Source organism: Saccoglossus kowalevskii, chromosome 13 (assembly GCF_978046115.1).
Source record: "Saccoglossus kowalevskii chromosome 13, keSacKowa6.1, whole genome shotgun sequence".
NCBI lineage: Eukaryota > Metazoa > Hemichordata > Enteropneusta > Harrimaniidae > Saccoglossus > Saccoglossus kowalevskii.
The window spans coordinates 29,690,785-29,704,618 of record NC_140653.1 but is presented as its reverse complement, the minus strand read 5'-3'; the positions used below and the strand labels follow the sequence as shown (position 1 = coordinate 29,704,618).

Below are 13,834 nucleotides of genomic sequence, written 5' to 3'. Positions count from 1 at the left end.
ATTTGTTTCTTGTAGATAAATGCCTATGTGTTATTGTGATTCAAAGGATCGGGTAATATGCAACACTTTATGTGAACTAAGAAATGCAGAAATGGTGTATTAAAAAAATACTTCACATCATAGCTTGTTAGTCATTTTGCGAGATAGGATATCCTAATGGACAATTAATTAATTAGGTTAGGCGAATCAAATATATCATATTTTGTTCGATACTGAAAAACCTAAAATATATATTATATTAATATATAAAGAAGGTAACCACAATGAAAACATAGAAGTATTACATGAGAGTTCTATGTAAATAGAAACAAAAAAGAAAACGATAATGCAGAATCCACAAACGTTTACTACAACGTAAATACAAATGTATACTTCATATGTACAGTGACACTAATCCCCGCTTGACCAATCAATGTCGCGCAACTACCGATGAATGTATTCAATTCCAATATACTGTATAACATTTTCCTAGTTGTAGTTTATCGTAACATGTTTATCTTTTGTTTATCTAGGCATGTAACTACCATTTTTATTGGAGTTTACAGAATGAATGGACAATAGCAATAACAATATGATAAAAATAGTTTGTATCTGCGTTTCAGGTCACATTTCAATGTTTCACGCTATAAATTGATTGGTACTCACTAGAAAACTAGTGTCGAGGATTTTACCTGGATACCATACCACACTGGAAAGCAAATAGTTTATGTAGATGAATTCGGTAATCCTGTGTTCGGTATGAATGATATCAAATAAATAAATATTGATTACATACAGACCATATGATTGTAATTAGGTGTAATTAAAGTGTAATACGCCGAGTATCCCCCCCCACTCTCCCGGTGGGCAATACATAGAACTTGCCTAATGGGGACGTGCCCCTGAAATGGGTCTCGTTTTGGGGATTTTAGGTAAGGTCTTATTTCTGGTCAAGATAGGTATAAATATCGGTAATATTTTTCCGATTAGCGAATATCTCCACCTCAGATCCCGGCCTCAGATCCATATATACATCAACCCGGAAATTAAACAAGGCAATCATTTTAATAAATCAATATATAATGCAACTGTAAAGAGCAAATACGGTAACTGTTTTATTTGGAATAAACAGTGATGACAGAAATGGTACTTTGGTATAAATATGGGTATAGATTTTGCCACTATCCAGGTATAAAAATGGTTACACTTTTGAGCACTCAGGGGCACCTCCCCACCCAGCTATGTATCAACTGCCCCCCCCGGTACTTATGAACACAAATATACACCTTAATTTCTTTATTGCTTCGGTGGTTTTTGTCTTGGGTATCAAGTATATGCAAATGAATCAAATTAACCTAGTTTGGAAGGCACGGACGACGCGCAAACTGTAACTACACTTGCGTAGAAATGTTCATTTAAAAATTATGAGAACTGTTTTCACAAAACCCTCATAGACTTATCATAGAATACTGCAATACATTATAAGAGTGGGTGTGTGTGCTGATGGTAGTTTGGAGGAGGGTTTATTATTCTAATAAGTCCAAGATAATGTTTTTAATTTTCTAAGTCACCATGATCAGCATAATAAATAACATATAATTATTATTTATGATGTGGGGGTGAATAAGGAGTATGAAAAGAATCCATGCAATATCGAATCAATAATTTAAATGAATTATGATCACTCAGGACATATACAGATACTTTGGACTGATGACCAATAGGTAAAAGCTATTACCTACAATAAAGATGAATGTGACAGACGGGTGAACTATTCTAGTATGATAATGTGTATATTATTAAATGTGAGTATATTTACATTAGAACTGGAAAGCGCGATGGTCATGAAGGCATGTCATCGGGACAACACATTGCTGTTAACTACTGTTAATCAATACAATTAAGAATACACCTCTGAAAATACAGGTTCTTATATTATTCTTATGTATTTATAAAACCATGCTTTGGCGTCTCAGTCATTGGTCGATTTTTGTAGTGCCAAAATTCGGGCCCGGTATATCAATCTGTAATGCATTCACTGCACTGTGTATGCGTTATTATAACTCGTACAGGGCTCAAGAATATACCCACTGAAGGGGCGCGGTAAAGACAAAAGTGCTCTATATCGAGGGCCGTAAAGTTTGACATTTTTTACAAGAGCCTTAACGAGAGCTATATATTTATAATTCACATATATTCTTATTATTTATTATGTATTACACCCAAACATATCATCCCAAAATACAAATCATACATTTTCAATTGTTTGAAATCTGTGGCAAAAATGGCAGTTGTACACATTTCAATGAAAAACTAAATCATTGAATCGAATTTACACTCCCCTTACTTCTGTTTATACGAGTATACAGACGCAATAAAAAATACCCAATCAAGACCACGTGAGCAGGGGCGGATCTAGGATTCTGGAATAGGGGGGGGCGATAAGATGGCATAAAGCCAAGTTCGCGAGCGCCGATGGCGCGAAGCCCTGTTGGTTGTTAAAAATAGGGGGGCCGCGGTCCCCTCGGACCTCATCTAAATCAGCCAATGGTGAGAATACGTCACTAACATTTTTAAACATTAAAGCCAGCTTGACACTTACACGATTTTGTGTCACGCCAGTGCGCAAACTAGTCGTGAACTGGCGTGAAGTGTGCGTAAACACGTCGTGACTGCGTGCCATGTCGGGACGAGAATTTTGAAATGTTCAAAATGTTCACGAGTAGTTGAAGACATGTTCACCAGTTGGTGCGCGTCGCAGCGTGACCGTGCCTTCCCACTGACACGGTCACGTGTACTTCACGCATTGATGGAACGAGCAGTTATGCAGTTCATGACTAGTTTACGAGCAGTTTACGACGAGTTCACGAGCAGTTCACGACTACTGCGCAACAGTGGCGCTCGAGTCGGTGCAGGGCTTCTTGGTCACTGCTCGCCATTCCAGAGATCGCCAGTGGGGTTACCTTTTCTTGCTCTTCTGCCTCTTCCAGCCTTTTCTGCTGCTCTTCAACAATGGCTAGATCAGCTGCCAGATATAGGCATCTTCTCGTCCCTGCAATGATTGTGTCTCTGACATTCAGCATGTTGTCTCTGCCACAGCCAATCCAAAAATGACCAGGGGTTGGGGAGGCCCCCTTTTTTATATGGCGTGCCCAAGTCGGCACGCCACCGTCCGAATTGCGCAAACTCGTCGTGCCAATGCGGGCAGTGCGTAAACTATGCGCAAACTATGCGTGAACTCGTCGTGCCAGTTCGTGTCAATGTGGACACTGATGGGCACGCATTCGTGAACTATTCGTGAACTATTCGTGAACTTGTCGTGAACTTACAAAGTGCATATGCGACCTGGTTTGACCCTACTTGGATGACTAAGCGTTGTGTGATTTGTGTGGTGCTATAAAAGCCCTGATCTCATTACGAATCAGTCACTTGCGGTTATTACTACACCAACAGCCTTACAGGTACGTTTTATGCATTATGATATGCTATATACATGGCGGTATGTTGTATATACGATAATTCATGATCTGTTATGTCAAACACACTTTGAATTGTGCTAACATTCAGTTTATCATCCATTTTCTCTTTCTGACCCTCAATAACTAAAAAGTTTAATAACTTTCAAACTACTATAGGGCAGTGGTCGTCACGCTGCGCATGTGCGGCCTTTTATAAACATTGATTTTCCCACAATCCAAAGCGTTCTTCTAATAGAAATCACAAGAACGAGCTCTGACCTGGGTGCGACTTCCACTGACTTTCGTCGATACCTTCCAATCACCTAAAAATACATAATTAAAACTCGGTAACGTCTTAGTTTGTACTCGCTGATCTGCCCAAAAACCAATGTCGCCATCTTTGTTTATATGATACCCATATATCTCGCGCATGCGTGGCGCGACGACTACCGCCCTTTAATAGTTCCGGTTAGCCCGCAACAGAATATTGTTGTGATAGCAACTTCACGTTCGCACATTCGGTTGACACGCCGTTGAACTATTGTTTAGAATCAACAACTTGCATGTTTAAGGTGAAGATTATAAACATACTAGCATATAACAGGAATTTGATAAATAGGTTGTTTACTTATTGTATTTAGTAATGGCAACTTTGCAAGGCTTTTGAGACACATCCCTGGTAATCACGTGATCGTGCCAACGACCGCAGCGATTGGCTGATCACATGTTTGACTTTGAATATAGAGTTTGTAACTTTAGTGAGGCGGAGAACGAGAGAACAGTACAGCTAGGGGTTACCTCAGCTGACTGCTTGTGTGAATAAAGCTGGACTATCTGTAATGAACTTATTTGTATTCATTTGGGTCGAATCTGGTATCTCTACGTGTAAGTGTGTTCAGGTAAGCGAGACGAACTTCCTTGATCCCCAAACTCAATGCTTGTGTTCACAGCAATCATGGTTACTAACCGTGCAGCAATATACTCGACTAAGAACTCGTCTATTCAACAATGAAATGAATGAATTTTTCTACAAGGTAAATAGTCCATATTTAATCACCATGTGTAGTTGTGCTGACTATTTGATTTTGTTTTCTTTACAGACTCGCATTAAAATCTATTGACAATCCACACTGTAATCATGTTGCTGGAAAGCATATTGTCTGTTAGTCTGACGTACAAATTGATAGCGGTTGTCATAATCCTATTGGTTGCCCTAATGCTATGGAGCATCCATCGACCATCTGGTATGCCCCCTGGACCACGTGGTTTTCCAATTATCGGCAGTATGCTATGTAAGTATCATGACACTTGTTTCAATATACATGAAGTGCCAGATTAATTATAATAAGTAGTGTAGCGCATGAATACTAATTAAAACAAAACTGTGTCGGAATTTAGTTTAGAACTCTAATGATATTCAGTAAAAGTAATATACTATTGATAGTATCGTTTTAATCATCGCTGATTGAAAGTACACACGTCAAGCTGAACAATTTGTTGGCCAAATAGTTAGCAGAAACATTAATTCAATCAAAATATTGGTGATTGTGCCTATATTGAAATAGTTTGCCCACAAAAAAAAACTAAAAAAAAGCACTCTATTCATCCATACTTTATACAGCTTTGACTGACAATTTACACCTGGACTTTTTGCAAATGGCTAAGGAGTACGGAGACATATTTACCATCAAGTTAGGCAGTCACCAAGTGGTAATAGTGAATAGCTATGAACTGATCAAAGAAACATTGGTAAAAAAGTCGACTGATTTTGCCGGGAGACCGCAGTCGTTTACGGGTAGGTTGTATGAATCAAAAAATACTAGAAACCGATTTTGTGTCACAAATTTAATAGAGATTGATGTATTGATGGCGAAAGCATATATTTTAGCATTTACTGTCTGTTTGTATACATGCAATATCTATACCTATATCACCTATACCAATATATATAATTTACTGCTCGTCCTAATGCAATTTCATATATTTGATAATTCGGATCGATTAAAACTTGTATTATATTTATATCAAACATAACTTTCATTATCAAGGCCATCTATTTGTGTGCATTCCCGATGTTTAAATAACATTTTAGGTTCTTTTTATAGATTCTGTTATATAAGATTTCCCTGCAGATTAAAAGGGGGTATACGCATTTTGAACACATTCCTAATACGAAAAATCAAGTAAAAATATGAATGTAAGTGCTGGTATGCAGGCGAATAAAACGATGTTTGCAATTAGGTTTGCATAAATATATTCATAACCGATTGATTGTGAATATTCAAATTGGTTGAAAGAGCTTTGAGACATCTGCTATTTACAATACAGGAAAAGTGTTATCCGAGGGATTTAAAGACATAGCCTTCAGTGATTATAGTCCTGCATGGAAACTGCATAGAAAGATCGCACACCAAGCAATAAGGTATCCATAATTCTCTTGCTATGCATTGAATTACAAGATTTAGTTATCTGATATACTGGTACAACTTCCCGAACGAGCCCCCTAGATCTTTACAAAACTCGTGTGTCTACAACGATTGTTAAAAACTAATTTACCAACACTCACTCTATACATTCAACATATATCTACTTAATATAGTGAATATATATTAATGAGGCAATGTAGATATATGTAGATATGTTTTAGGTTAATATAGACTTGTTTGACGACGACTGTGTAATAGTGCCGATCAGTCTTAAGATGATTGTTGATTGTCTACAGAAATCTCAATTGAGCTTGCATATGCATATAAATTACAGAGAAGATTCTGGTTTATATAAAGTCTCTGAGACAGCTGCTCATGCTACAGCATTTTATATATAACAGTCGTGATATAACTGTGATGACATTATATTTTCAGAAATTATGCCAGTGGTGATAAACTAGAAAACATGATGCGTAAAGACGCAATTCCCTTACTGTCACAGATACTGGAAGACAATGAAGGAAAAGTTATTGCCCCAAGACCTCTTTTATTTTTAACTGTTAACAACATCGTTGCTCAATTCTGCTTTGGTCAAAAGTAAGTGTACTCAAATGTTTCAATCATTTGCTTAACAAAGGTTTCAAAATTAACGCATACATTAATGTGTCACATCTGTCACATCTGCCACATACAAGTGTCGTCAAATTTGAAATACATGATAAAATTACCAAAGTTGTATGACATATTTCATAAAATGAAATAAACATTTTTACGTGATTTATTTTCTACATTTTGGAGAAACATATTTAACCCGGTTAATCTAGGGTTTGTGGAGAAACTGATAAAATATTATATATGTAAAATAGTATAGCAGTAGTCGATTCATTAATGTCAATTCTAGGTATACACTTGATGACCCAGAGCTTAAAGCCTTCATGGACATTATAAACGATTTTGCAAATATAATTGGCAAAGGTTTTGTGGTCGATGTGATTCCATGGACGGCCATTTTTCCAACTTCAGCTGCTCGGAAATTCGACAAAGTCAATAACAAATATCTTGGTATGATTTACAAGAAGTTTTGCGAGCATAGGCAGAAATTTGATGAAGGTATTTGCAATGTTCTTGTATAACTGCATAGGCTAATTGCTCTTGTTTGTATTAAATCGAGTATTAAACATTTCCGTTAGATAAATTATTATTTGAAAGGATTTTTCTGTGGTTTTCTTATACCATTCGAAAATAGATACAAACAGCAATGCGACAGTCTGATTGGTCGAGACGTATTCGATAGATTATATTACTTAAGTAAACAATTATTCACCATATACATGCATGCAGATTGTATTGCACTTAACTTTTCATGTATTTCTAGATAATTTGAATGACCTCATTGACTACTTACTCGATGCTCAACGCCAAGCCAAGGAAGAAAATGCTAACATTAGTAGCCTGACAGATACACATTTGGTGCAAACAGTTTCTGACATGTTTGCAGGTTGGTCGATAAATGCCACATATTGTCAGAATTGTAAATGCATAAATTATTATTATTAAGTTATTTACTTAATATTGTAAAATCTCTATTTTTCTACAGCTGGTATTGATACGACCACCCATACAATGGATTGGTCAATCATCTTCCTCACCCGATACCCGGATGTACAGGCAAAGGTTGCTAGGGAAATCCTCGACGTAATTGGACGCGACAGGCTGCCTTTGTTATCAGACCGACCCAATCTACCTTATTGTGATGCGGTTATCCACGAACTGATGAGAATACGTACTGTTGTGCCGATGTCTATTCCACACAAAGCATTGGTGGACTCAAGTATTGGTAATATATTCTATTGCAATAACAACAATATATAAAACTAAAACTGACAACTTTGGAACAGTATTATAATCCCTGAAAAATTATATTAACAACAAATTCTGTTTATTGTTAGGTGGATATCTGATCCCAAAGAATACATGGGTAATGGTTAATTTATGGGCTGTACAGATGGATGAAAAACACTGGGATAACCCGCAAGAGTTTAGACCAGGTATGTTTACCGAGTAATGAAGTGGTGAGGGATTGTTTCTTAACATTGTATGAAGGTATTTGATCAGACGTTTCTTGCATGCAAAGTGTATATTTTCTTTATAAACATAACAAACATGTCTGTTATATTTTAAACTTAAATATTAATTTTACAATATCCATGAAAAACAAATGAAAAGTAAATTTATTACTGATATTATCTGTATCACATAAATTCCATGACAATATTTATCTGTACATTTCAGAGAGATTCATAGATAAAGACGGGTCACTCAAAGCAAAACAGGACAACTTCATCCCATTCTCAGCGGGTCGTCGTGTCTGTCTTGGGGAGTCCCTAGCTAAGCCAGAGATATTTCTGATGTTCACTTATTTGTATCAACGTTTCGCGTTTTCACAAGTGCCTGGTAAAGCATTACCAAGTCTCGAAGGAAATCTTTCTTCGTTTGTCCTTAGAGTGCCTGAATATGAAGTAGTAGTTAAAAAAAGGATATAGGTTCAGCATTTACTTTAGTTCAACTTTATTTTTTCATCAAAATGTATTTGTCGATTAATAACTGAAACGTGAACGGAGAGATGTTGTAATAGATAGTAATGAATATATAATAAGTAGCTGACTGTTGTGATGATTTGAAACCAATTTGCTGTTATGATAGTTAGAATAGATGTGCATTTACAGGCAATGTAAGTGAAGTTTTGCTTCTCATCCAGGAAAACTTGATAAATAATGCAGTGGTGTGGTATGTGTTATGATAGTTCAATACCACAACACAAATATATATTTGTTAAACGTTTACATAGTAAATAATGCTTTCGAAGACACACTTAAAATATCCTCTGAATAAAAAAAAACTGTTGACCATACTTAAATCTATTGTATGTGGCAAACTTCGCCAGCGTACAAAGTAAATCGCAAAACAAAGTTATGTAAGACACGGGTTTCGAAAAGACGGGCGCGAATTCAGCCTACAGTATCGAAACAGTACCTTAAAGGGAGATTGACCGAAGGGTGTTGATTCTTGCAACATAGTTACGGTACATTTAATTGCTACCTTATGAGGAACATATTTTATATTTTCAATCGACGGTTCAGTGTAATATGGTGTTCGTAAATATTCCGTGCCATCTGTTTGAGAGTTCATTTGGGACACCCTCACAGAAAACAAACCAATAATACAGTAAATTCATTTAAAAAATCCAAATTAATCTGAAATTAGGTAAGGATTAACGCTATCACAAACGAGCCTCGCTGCAACTGTATATAATCAGTATTGTATTTCTTTGTGGGTATTGCACATTTACACTGTAAAATTATATTACAGGCTCAATTGAAACAAACTTGGATTGATGTCGAAAATTACGTCATAAGTGCCGAAATATGTAAAAATTGCAACGAATTGATTAATCAAATAAGAAAACAAGAATACGATCAGTGTTACGTTTTCACTAGTGTATGGTAAATAGTTTCCCCGGTTTTACAGGAATGCCGGTCATTTGTGGGTATGAAGGTAATAGTGAGGGAATAAAAATCAATTTCTAATACATTCATATATTTTTCTATATAATACTAAATTTGTTGGTGTACACCAGGTATGTGAATATGGTATTCGCCACATTTTGAAAATTAATCCCCAAACTCGTATTACTTTGTATCTTTTAAATGTAATATTACAAGAATTTATCAGCTATTTATACATATTACACTCATTTTAAAAGATAGCATTGGATGGTATTTCTGAATAATAATATTGTTATAAGACATGTTTTTGTTTTTCTCGGTCATACAAAAATCGTAATAAAAGTATTATTATTTCATGAATATTATTTCTGGTTGGATGAGTTGGAGAATTTATGCAACGAGTCGGGACTCATTCGTACATCATGTAGAGCATACGAGTTTTGACCACTCGCATTCAGGTACTTTGGACTGATGATAATTTCTCATTTTCCCCAATTATCCAAATCTAGTATAATAATTATCTAATGTATGTTCACATTGAAAGCCTCAATGTCATGACAAAAGAAAAAAACACGAATACAAAGAAAACCTACCATCGCGACCATGCACTGCGAAAAGATTTAGTTCTATAACCTTAGTCAATCAGTTCAATTTAGACTACATGTTATGCGATGTTATTCTCATGTGATGAGAATAAATACAGGAAAACGAACATTCACTCAACACAAAATTTGAACTCGCGTACACTTATAGAATGCCATACCCCTAAGAAGCTCGGATGAGATTTATCACACGGGTTGAGAATTGTGATGAGTATGAGAGAAAACATCCCCAACGAGATTGAACAATCTCATGCCCATGCCATTGGTGCTTGGAATTCTTCTCATATTTACAGTGTTAAAAAGTGATGCAAACCAGCTCATAGTAGTGAATCTATTATTCCGCATCAGAAAACGTATCCCCTATCATCCGAATGTAGAAGTGCTAAATACACAAACTCCTTGGCGAGTTCAGAACCGAACGATTCACAGATCTTCCTCAGACGAGACATCCATTAAAAGTATGATATATACTTTTGCGTTTGTCTAGTTTGTCATTGTCGGCATTCCAAATGGTGCGACATAACCCCCGCTTTCGGGAAACATGTCTTTATTAACGCACCGTTGATGGCGCCTGTGCTCATTTTCTAATTCCAGCTCGTGTGTTAAATACCCTCACATGTCATTTGATAGTCGTCTGGTCGTTCATGCCGAACTTATTATCAGAGAACGTTTTACAAAACAGTAAAATAAACGTTTCATTTATACAGAGCGTAGAAGACACTGGTTATCTCACATTCCCAGCAGCCATAGATTCGAGATACACGTGGAGAAAAGTCGTCTCGTCAACTTTACTTCAGTGTCTCATTAAGTGCAGTGACGTTGACCTAGGACAATGACATTTTACAATCTGGAGTGACAAGCCTTTTTTATTGCCGTGACTTATGGTTTATTAACCCGAACAGATAACGCAAATCAATAGACTAGCCGGATAAAGTTTTTTCTGTCACATTATTTGAACTAACCTTGATATATGGCTTGATAAAGTTTGCATATTTTCGGTGCCCTGATCACGTGTGCATAGAAAGCTGTTAGTAGAAATCGTTAGTAGGATTTCATTACAAGGCGTACCACGTGTTTTTTTATTTTAGTTTATTCATTACATTGCAATGTTTGTTATGAATGTTCTTTAAATGTATTCAACTGTAATTTTAATCTTATTTGTATTTTTTATTTTACTGTCATCTATTATGTTTCATACTGGCTTTGTTGTAAATATATTGTTTATATGAGTTAGAGTGCTTGAATCATGTTTTCTTTGATGACGTAAGAGAAAATACGTTACACCGTCGTGAATATGGCTGAGACAACATCGACTACAAAATTGCAAAAGCTGTTGTAAGCGTATTTGTGTCTCAAACTGAATTTTAGAGATTAGCTCTCCATTCCAACACGTTTATGTGTATGTATATTATTATGACATTTTACATGGCTCAGAAATGTTAACTATTACTGCTCGAATGTTAAAAAAAGTACACAAACGAAAACAGAAGTGTATGGTCAGCCCAAGGTTAGTAACCATGGTTAGTTTAAACATTGCCTATCTACAAGTCGGTGCCATTGTGTGTATATCTTGTGGTCGTCGTGTCAACGTCTCTTTTAGCATTGCTGGTGTACCACTGAATCTCGTCCTTGTAACTACCGTGTCGAACTTACGACGACGTAACATTTTCTAGAGAGACCACGGTATACATTATAGCATAGAAACATAGACAGAAAATAAACATATCGGCTTCGCCTATATAAACACGTTGGCCGAGGCAATGACCGCAGATCTGCTGAACTGAATCTAGTACGCACGCGCGATTATGAATTTTACGATTTATAGAGATTAGTTTTACATATGCCTGTGACTTCCCCTGAACTGAATCCAGAGTTAGCGGGACCAGCGCAATATAAACGTGATCTTGATAATGGGATTGTGTTTTCCCCGAGTGTTCAAATAATAGAAGCTGACATTTTTTGACTAACGTTATGTAATTGAAACACGAGACAGATGGATAACAAAAGAGGCTATAGTTAATAAGGGCAACGGATTTGCTTGAGCCAGTGGTAAATTTATGTAATTGATTTTGCTGTGACAATGTATACATGTATGAACAATTACGTGAATATGGTGTTGTGTGTTATAGGAAGTAGGTGATGTTTTAAGTCTTTTATGTCATTTGAATCAAGAGGGGGAGGTTAAAGTATTTGATCGGAAAGAATGATTATATTTGTTCTTTGGCAGTGAATGGCTTATTTGTACTTGACTGTGACCCACCCAGCACTCGATTGTAATTTGGCAGTTGCTATTAGACATCACTAGCATGACTAGTTCGAAGACAACCATGTAAAATAATGTGAATAAAATAATCGTCTGTAATGAACAAGGAAATAATAAAGTTTTTATTTTTTTATCTTAACCAACAATAAACAACAAGTTTACAAAAAACATTCGAGTAAAAATAAAGTAAAAATAATTGTCAAGTTTAACCAATAGAAGGTACAGGTGATGGTTGAATTAAGGTGTTGAGTAGAGGAATGTTCAATTGAACAGAACATTGTTGAAATAGACAATGCTTTGGAAATTATTGGACTTTCCATAATTAAATCTTGGGGCACATTGTAAATAACTGGCGAGAGGATGCTGAAAGCACTACCGTGCATTCAAGCATTCTCTCAACAGGTTATGCACATTTACATTATAATGAGGTAAATTAGTGTTGTAAACAGGGTGTCATGACATGTATGATGTGTATGAAACGACTCGTGGTGCAAAAGCACATAAGAGTTGACCGAAGACCAAAATGATATGTATCACCACCGACAACCAAATTGGTAGTAGTCATATTGCCGAAAATATTATATCTTGTTGTTTGTGCAAAGTTATGCAAAGTTACAGGGTGTCTTACAAATATACCCCCTTACTTTTGTACGTTCATCCAACTGCCCATTCAGAATGAATAGGAAATAAAGTAGGTGCAAAGAGACTATATGAAATGTAATTGTACTTCAGAGGAATATCATTGATGATATCAATCCCATCAGACTGATAGAACCCGTAAAAGTAATGAATTTATCGCATTGCAAAGGCAATGTGCCATCTGACATATAACTGGAGTGAATTGACCATGTGCAAAGACAGCATTATTGGTTTACATAAGACAGCCCACACACATACTGTAAGGAGTAAATTCCTGGTATCACCAATGACAGGGCTGTAAATGAGTCAACATCAATCCAGAAACATAGAATGTAACTGCATGGACCTGTTTGTACAGAATACCGTTCATCCCTCATTATTTATGTGGACCATGTTAAAAAGATCTCAAATCATTATGAGGCCAATGAAAAACAAATTTGGTGTTTCCAGTATGAGGGTAAAAAATATTAGGTAGTTAGGCAGGGATTTCATTATTTTAGATTTTTTCCCCAACATGTTCAGTCTACATCAAATACAATCATTTTAAACAATTGTGTTTTTTTTACATGATGATATTAATATAAACTTTTGTTCATTTTAGGAAAAAGTAACTCATTTCCATAAAAATAAAATTTGGCCTTAATAACGAATGACAACACATGTCATTGTTTAAGGTTGAGGTGAGTGGCACGAACTGTTGATCGTTGGCACCATTCCAAGAATGGCAGATGGCGACAGCAAAAATTTCACTGAAGTACATGTGTATGTAGACATCAGCACAAGGAATTGGCCCCTATCAGTTTCTGCCTAATAAATGACAGTTATGTACATTCCTGCTGTGGCCATTTACCTACAATAGCAACATCACAAGCATGATTAGAGCATTTTGATGTACACATTGCAGCCATTGCAGTTTCTTGCATGTGACAAAAATCCGCCTAAATCACAAGAAAATTGTGGT

The 13,834-nt window shown here is 36.1% G+C and overlaps 1 protein-coding gene and 1 long non-coding RNA gene across 2 annotated transcripts in view; one reads left to right on the top strand and one right to left on the bottom strand.

Annotated features, from left to right (window-relative positions):
* LOC146735225 (uncharacterized) overlaps window positions 1-13,834 on the bottom strand; it is a 29,690-nt gene that overhangs the window by 15,719 nt on the left and 137 nt on the right. The window lies entirely within an intron of this gene.
* Window positions 4,576-8,734, top strand: LOC100371043 (steroid 17-alpha-hydroxylase/17,20 lyase-like). The gene is made up of 9 exons (XM_002730803.4): window positions 4,576-4,729; window positions 5,059-5,232; window positions 5,766-5,859; window positions 6,299-6,460; window positions 6,765-6,973; window positions 7,239-7,361; window positions 7,461-7,700; window positions 7,813-7,911; window positions 8,156-8,734. The coding sequence occupies exons 1-9, from the start codon at window positions 4,576-4,578 to the stop codon at window positions 8,404-8,406; spliced, it is 1,506 nt and encodes a 501-aa protein (XP_002730849.3). The 3' UTR covers window positions 8,407-8,734.